Here is a 7,582-nt window from a genome sequence, read left to right as displayed (position 1 = left end):
CCCCCCCCCCAAAAAAAGCTGATTTGTTTCTTGCATTCATTTTACTTTGTAAATTGCGGCGGTCACCATGGTAATTTATTTACAAACTAAGCAATAAGAATCCACCAGAGGATCATTTTTTAGCTCTGCCCTGCAATTTTCGGAGTTCCCTCCCCGGTCCCGTGCTGGGTTCCTAAATCAAGCGGTTCCTAAAACTGACAGATGGATAAACAAAGCCATGACCAGCGTTGGACGCGAGCGTCCACTGGCGCGCGCTTCCCAAATACCGCACGACTTGACGAACCTCAAATGGTGTCGGTGAGCCTTTGCATCAATCTTCCACCGCTTGCGCACCCGCAGCACAGACGGGATGTTTGTACCACGTTAATGTGACGAGAGACACTTTTTACCTCTCATACGTACGACTCAAATGCTCTTGTGGACATAAATGTCGTTTTTTTTTCACTCATGTAGACCCTAACCCTCCTTACACTATGAAAACTTTTTTTACACGGACAAACGACTTCGGGCTTGTGTGTATGGGTGTTCACTTAATTGTGTGCGAGAGCGTTTCAGTTTCAGTGTGTAGGGACGGGCGAGTACCGATACCAGGTATCGTATCGGGCCATTGCCGGCCTTATTTTAAGATATCGGTGTTCGCCGAGGCAAAATATTAAAAAATTTAATCTGACATTTGAGTAAGTTCTCCTTAGCAGCAGTTGGCAGTTTATGGTATGCGTCGGAATGGTCTGTCTTTTCCATTTCCGAACCGCTTGATCCTCACTAGGGTCGCGGGGGGTGCTGGAGCCTATCCCAGCCGTCTTCGGGCAGTAGGCGGGGGACACCCTGAATCGGTTGCCAGCCAATCGCAGGGCACACAGAGACGAACAACCATCCACGCTCACACTCACACCTAGGGACAATTTAGAGCGTCCAATCAGCCTGCCATGCATGTTTTTGGAATGTGGGAGGAAACCGGAGCTCCCGGAGAAAACCCACGCAGGCCCGGGGAGAACATGCAAACTCCGCACAGGGAGGCCGGAGCTGGAATCGAACCCGGTACCTCTGCACTGTGAAGCCGACGCGCTAACCACTGGACTACCGGGCCGCCCTGGTCTGTCTTTTGTTCGATAAAATGTTATTTATCAAAAGTATTAGCGGTATCGCTACTATGGGTGAGGTATCGGTCTGAAAAAAAAGTGACATTGAACATCCTGAGTTGTGTGTGTGTATGAGATCCTGACGGCCCCTCATAATCACACCTGACGTGAGAACGCATGCCCCCCCCCCCCCCACACACACACACAGCCTGCAAACTCCTTGGCGCAAGCTGCACTTGGAATCCGCCGTCCTTTAATTATCTTTTGATGAAAAAGCTTCGACACCCAGTATCGCGGCCCTGTTGTTAGTCAATGCTCGGTCAGACTTTTTCGGTGTGTCAAAGCTGCTTTTGTACTTTTTTTTTTTTTTTTTTTTCGCGGCCCTCATCGGATTCTTTTCTGCATGACTGCAAGAGAGCAGACACCTGTTCGCCCCCCCCCCCCCCCCCCGTGCCCGCCCGATCTGTTGGCTATTATTGTTGTCAGGAAACAGATGTGAGTTCACACGCTGGAAAGAAAAAGTGTGTTTGTGACTGCGGTCGTGTGCGTCTGCACGGTACGGCTGCGCGTGGGCGTGCGCGGAAAGAGTGACTCGGCATTTCCTACACTCGGGTTCTGGCTCTGGCGAAGGGTTAAAATGCGCTGCAATGTCTGGCCGGGAAGATTCTTTTACTGCATCAGTGTACAGTACGCACGAGAAGAGGTGGGCGAAGTACTCACGCTGATATTTGTGAATAACATCAAAAGAAGCAAAAGTACCGATTGCGCTGCTTGACTCAAGTAAACGTTTAAAAAGTGCAAAAGCAAAAAAATGCATTTTAACTGCCAGTCACGTACGGCTTAATAGCCATTTTGATGACTTCCTACAACCGAAACAAACTTCACTGCTCTTTTATGACCTTACGGTGTACACGAGTACATTATAAAAAGTCTACACACCCCTGTTCAAATGACATTTTTGGGGTGATATCGAAACATGAGATCCACACAATATATATATATATATATATATATATATATATATATATATATATTCATTCATTCATCTTCAGAGCCGCTTGATCCTCACTAGGGTCGCGGGGGGTGCTGGAGCCTATCCCAGCCGTCTCCGGGCAGTAGGCGGGGGACACCCTGAATCGGTTGCCAGCCAATCGCAGGGCACACAGAAACGAACAACCACTCGCACCCACACTCACACCAAGGGACAATTTAGAGTGTTCAATCAGCCTGCCACGCATGTTTTTGGAATGTGGGAGGAAACCGGAGCACCCGGAGAAAACCCACGCAGGCCCGGGGAGAACATGCAAACTCCACACAGGGAGGCCGGAGCTGGAATCGAACCCGGTACCTCTGCACTGTGAAGCCGACGTGCTAACCACTGGACTACCGGGCCGCCCTAGGTGTATATATATATATATATATATTTTTTTTTTTAAAGAGATGCAAACGTCAAGTCAAGAGTATTTCTCGAGCACCTTCAAACAGCCATCACTCCATACAAAGTGCTGTACACGGAGCGATTTAACATGCACAGTAAACAGTAAGACAAATCGGTAATAAAGGCGTTAGAAAGCACCAGACAGTAAAATCAAGAACAAATCCAAGTCATGCCGAGTCGAACGCCAAAGAATACAAGTGAGTTCTGAGGAGCAATATACTAAGTCCAGTAAGAAAGTATTTGTACTTCCCACTCATGCTCGCAAGATATCGTCCGGAAGCGCATGATGAAATGACCTCGGTCGAATGTGGTCAACATCCAGTTTACTTTGGCATTCCATCAAGCACTTGGAAGCAGAGCGCGCGCAGGCCGGGCGCGTGAGAGCAAATAAGCAGAAGACGCCGGCCTTAGCTGAATCAGACGAGAATCAGACCGCCGCACAATAATAGGATCAATGAGAGACATTTGTTCCAGATGATGCACGGCACGTCGTCTGCGCGAGCGAGTGAGCTCCGAGAAAAAAAAACAAAACAAACAAGCACCCTGGGAAAGGGTGAATTCCCCCGACCGCAGATTGCACGAGAAGTGCGAGGGGCCGTCGTCGCGGGGCCGGAGCAAAAACAAGACAGACGGAGCACCGGCGCTGACGAGGACACACCCTGATTTGGCGAGCGGCGACCATGCCACAGTTGACGGTTTGGAAAAACCCAGATGGCGGGGCGAGGTGCTAACTGTACGTGCCAGTCCTCTGAGGTCTGGGCATGCTTCTTGGTTTTACCAAATTGTGGTTGCATGTGGGCCCGGGGAAAAGTGTGTGGCGCTCAAAGGAGACCCCACTTTTGGTTCCAAATGAACAAAAGGACCGATGCCCACCTCGGAGACAATTTAGGGGTTGACCACTTGGGGGAAGGCTCTTTTTCTTGTTTTGATTTCGTAAAGGCGCGTTGGGTTTGTCTGCCCGTGCAGCTCTAACAGTCAGAGGTCCCGATGGTTTGGTCCATTTTGCTGACTAACAACACTTCAGGAACACCAAAGCCACAAAAATGAGTAGGACATGTGACAAAAATAGCATCCCGCAGCTAAAAGGAGGCTATCTCATTCGAAGCAGTTTCGTAAGCTTCGAGGTGCATTTCAGGCCGAGCGGGGAGAAGTTTCTTTTTTCAACGCATCACAAGAAGTATATATTTAGATATATATATATGTGTGTGTGTGTGTATGTGTGTGTTTGTATGACTATTCTTGTGAGGACCACTGTGATTATAAGACCAACGTAGTGAGGACATTTTTGACAAGTGAGGACATTTAGGCCAGTCCTCACAAGTTTTTCATTCTAAAGTGTGTGTGTGTGTGTGTTTGTATGATTATTCTTGTGAGGACCACTGTGATTACAAGACCAACGTAGTGAGGACATTTTTGACAAGTGAGGACATTTAGGCCAGTCCTCACAAGTTTTTCATTCTAAAGTGTGTGTGTGTGTGTGTGTTTGTATGACTATTCTTGTGAGGACCACTGTGATTATAAGACCAATGTAGTGAGGACATTTTTGACAAGTGAGGACATTTAGGCCAGTCCTCACAAGTTTTTCATTCTAAAGTGTGTGTGTGTGTGTGTGTGTGTGTTTGTATGATTATTCTTGTGAGGACCACTGTGATTACAAGACCAACGTAGTGAGGACATTTTTGACAAGTGAGGACATTTAGGCCAGTCCTCACAAGTTTTTCATTCTAAAGTGTGTGTATGTGTGTGTGTTTGTATGACTCTTCTTGTGAGGACCACTGTGGTTATAAGACCAACGTAGTGGGGACATTTTTGACAAGTGAGGACATTTAGGCCAGTCCTCACAAGTTTTTCATTCTAAAGTGTGTGTGTGTGTGTTTGTATGACTATTCTTGTGAGGACCACTGTGATTACAAGACCAACGTAGTGAGGACATTTTTGACAAGTGAGGACATTTAGGCCAGTCCTCACAAGTTTTTCATTCTAAAGTGTGTGTATGTGTGTGTGTTTGTATGACTCTTCTTGTGAGGACCACTGTGGTTATAAGACCAACGTAGTGGGGACATTTTTGACAAGTGAGGACATTTAGGCCAGTCCTCACAAGTTTTTCATTCTAAAGTGTGTGTGTGTGTGTTTGTATGACTATTCTTGTGAGGACCACTGTGATTACAAGACCAACGTAGTGAGGACATTTTTGACAAGTGAGGACATTTAGGCCAGTCCTCACAAGTTTTTCATTCTAAAGTGTGTGTGTGTGTGTGTGTGTTTGTATGACTATTCTTGTGAGGACCACTGTGATTATAAGACCAACGTAGTGAGGACATTTTTGACAAGTGAGGACACTTAGGCCAGTCCTCACAAGTTTTTCATTCTAAAGTGTGTGTGTGTGTGTGTGTGTATAGCTACAGATATATTGCATAATCACGTTCAGGAAAATATGCACTTTCATAGATGCACACGTGCAGCTGATGAAGCGTCGTGATTTGTTTTTTTTTTTATGTCATCGACAATCCATCATCAGAGTGTCACGCCCCTAAAATTGAACATTAAAAAAAAAATAATAATAAACTTTCTGTCCAACCAGAAGCTGTGTGTGTGTTGGATGCAGGATGTTTATGATGAGATGCAGGTTCTCAGTTCCCTCCTGCAAAATGCGCACAAACACGTACTGTGTATATGCACACACACACACACACACACACACTTTCGATCTCTGTCACTCACTTTCATTGGAAGCCCACACCCCACCGATAGACAAAGCGCGTCTTTCAAAATGATTACAAAACTCGACAGGTGAGCAAAACAAACGTTTTCATCTTCTTCTTTGCATCCACCCTGCCTTTTAACATTTGGATCCAACCCGTTGATTCTATTCAATATTTTTCCATTTCATTTTTGTGCATTGGTTGTTGTAATTCGGTCACAATCGAGTCTACTAAGCTGATCCCCCGGAGGGTGACGCTTCATTTTCAGACTGTTCAAAACGACCTTGAACCTGTCGAGGTTTCGGTCTTAGTGAGTCATGACGACCCGCTTTCAACGAAACGAGTGAAAGGGACACCTTCTTACCGGCCGTTACTTGCTTTTGGTTCACCGCAAGTTTTTCACACACAAAATGAAAATTAATAATAATAATGTGCAGATGAGTTTTATTGATGGACGTGCATTTCATTGACGCATTGAGTTGTTTATGGAATTGGGGGAAAAGTACTTTGCCGATTTATAACTTTGTGGCAGAGTTCCAAAAAAAAAAAAAAGGGAAGTTATAATTAGGCCACCGAGCGCTGCGTAAATATCAATCAACTGAACTTTATCCAACTTGTATACTGGACTGAACGCTGATGTGGATGTCCCCCCCCCCTTTTTGCGCCAGTATGTTTTTGCCCCCCAAAAAGTTCATCTACCACTACAAGAACATGCGCTGGGCAAAGGGCCGCAACGAAACCTACCTGTGCTTTGTGGTGAAGAGGCGAGTGGGGCCAAACACCTTGACCTTTGACTTTGGACACCTGCGTAATCGAAACGGCTGCCACGTAGAGGTGAGGATGGAAGTCTCAAGTTGTTCTAAATTCAGAATAAATATTCCGATGATGTCAAATGGGTTCCTGCGTTACGATATAAAGGCATCGTGGAACGCAACAAAAGTTGAAAAAACACAAAAATACTGTATTCCAATTTATTTATTATTTATTTATTTATTTGTTTGTTTGTGCAGGGGTGTGTGGACTTTTGTTTTCCATTCTCATCTTCGCATTTTTTTGCATCGACTTGTAGTTGCTGTTTTTACGTTACCTGGGAGTCCTGTGCCCCGGAGTCTGGGGTAGCGGAGAGGCGGGCCAGAGGAGACTCAGCTACTCCATCACTTGGTTCTGCTCCTGGTCTCCCTGCGCAAAGTGCTCCGTCGCTCTGTCCCAGTTCCTGAGCCGGATGCCCAACCTTCGGCTCAGGATCTTTGTGGCCCGCCTCTACTTCTGTGACATGGAGGACAGCCACGAGAGAGAGGGCCTGCGACTGTTACAGGAAGCGGGAGTGCAAGTCACAGTCATGAGCTACAAAGGTACTTTCAAATTGAATCACATACAGTGGACACAATCATTTGACCGATTTATTTGTAATATTCTTTTCTTTTGACCTTTGAAGCCGAATGTACTGATGCTTTTTGCTCCTTTGTCCTTAGACTACTATTACTGCTGGCAGACCTTTGTGGATCGCAAGAAAAGCCACTTCAAGGCTTGGGATGACCTTCATCAGAATTCTGTCAGACTGTCCAGGAAACTCAATCGCATCCTGCAGGTACGGCAGCAAATGAACAATTTGGAAAGGATTCAATTCAAACATGTCTTTTTCAGCCCTGTGAGATGGATTTAAGAGATGCCTTCAAGCTTCTTGGATTGTGAAACGTTATCTGCGGTGGCCCCTCGCTACGATTGCTGGCTCGAGACTGCCAAAGGAACAAAAACTGCTTTCGTTGTAGCAAGGCTTGAAAGAACATTGCTTGCTTGTTTGTTGTGTCTGTGCAGCGTGGCCAGACTAAATAAATGATCTACCCTGTTACTTTTGGGTTGTGATAGATGAGTAAATAATGAGAGTCGCACTTTTACGTTGCTCTGCTAAATCATCAACACCAAGTGAAATGGCCGAGTAGATCTAAAGTCAATAAAAGAAACACCATTCATGCGTGGACAGAAATAGGTCCTGTTGTGTCTTTATAATAATTTGTTGTATTGGACTTTTTATTTTGATTTAGGTTAAAAAGAAGATAGCATTGGATTTTTGTTGTGCTCAATTGTTTTGAATATGCCATTATTATCACACTCGGCCCTTACGGACCACAATATAAAAACATTTGACTCGATGCAAAATATCTTCTGTGCCTTTTTGTGGTCTCCAGACCGGATAACATTTTAACCATCTACCTCTGCAGTCTGCAGAGCGAAGGCACCAATCACTGCGTATTGATAAAACCGTAACGCATGTCTTAGGTGGCGCACAAAAATCGTTCAGTAAAAGCCGAGTACAAAAGTCTCGATGAGAGTGTTAACGGTTAAAGACAAGCACACACAAACAA

The 7,582-nt window shown here is 45.5% G+C and overlaps 1 protein-coding gene across 1 annotated transcript; it reads left to right on the top strand.

Moving 5' to 3' along the window:
- The first annotated feature begins 4,183 nt into the window (after nucleotides 1–4,183).
- Nucleotides 4,184–7,068, top strand: aicda (activation-induced cytidine deaminase). The gene is made up of 4 exons (XM_052065276.1): nucleotides 4,184–6,053; nucleotides 6,289–6,571; nucleotides 6,692–6,807; nucleotides 6,864–7,068. Exons 1-4 carry the CDS (start codon nucleotides 5,856–5,858, stop codon nucleotides 6,909–6,911), a joined length of 645 nt encoding a protein of 214 aa, XP_051921236.1. The 5' UTR covers nucleotides 4,184–5,855; the 3' UTR covers nucleotides 6,912–7,068.
- The last annotated feature ends 514 nt before the right edge of the window (nucleotides 7,069–7,582 follow it).

This window comes from Hippocampus zosterae, chromosome 5, assembly GCF_025434085.1.
Source record: "Hippocampus zosterae strain Florida chromosome 5, ASM2543408v3, whole genome shotgun sequence".
Taxonomy (NCBI): Eukaryota; Metazoa; Chordata; class Actinopteri; order Syngnathiformes; family Syngnathidae; genus Hippocampus; species Hippocampus zosterae.
The sequence above is the reverse complement of the archived record's forward strand: the minus strand, read 5'-3'. Positions and strand labels throughout refer to the sequence as shown.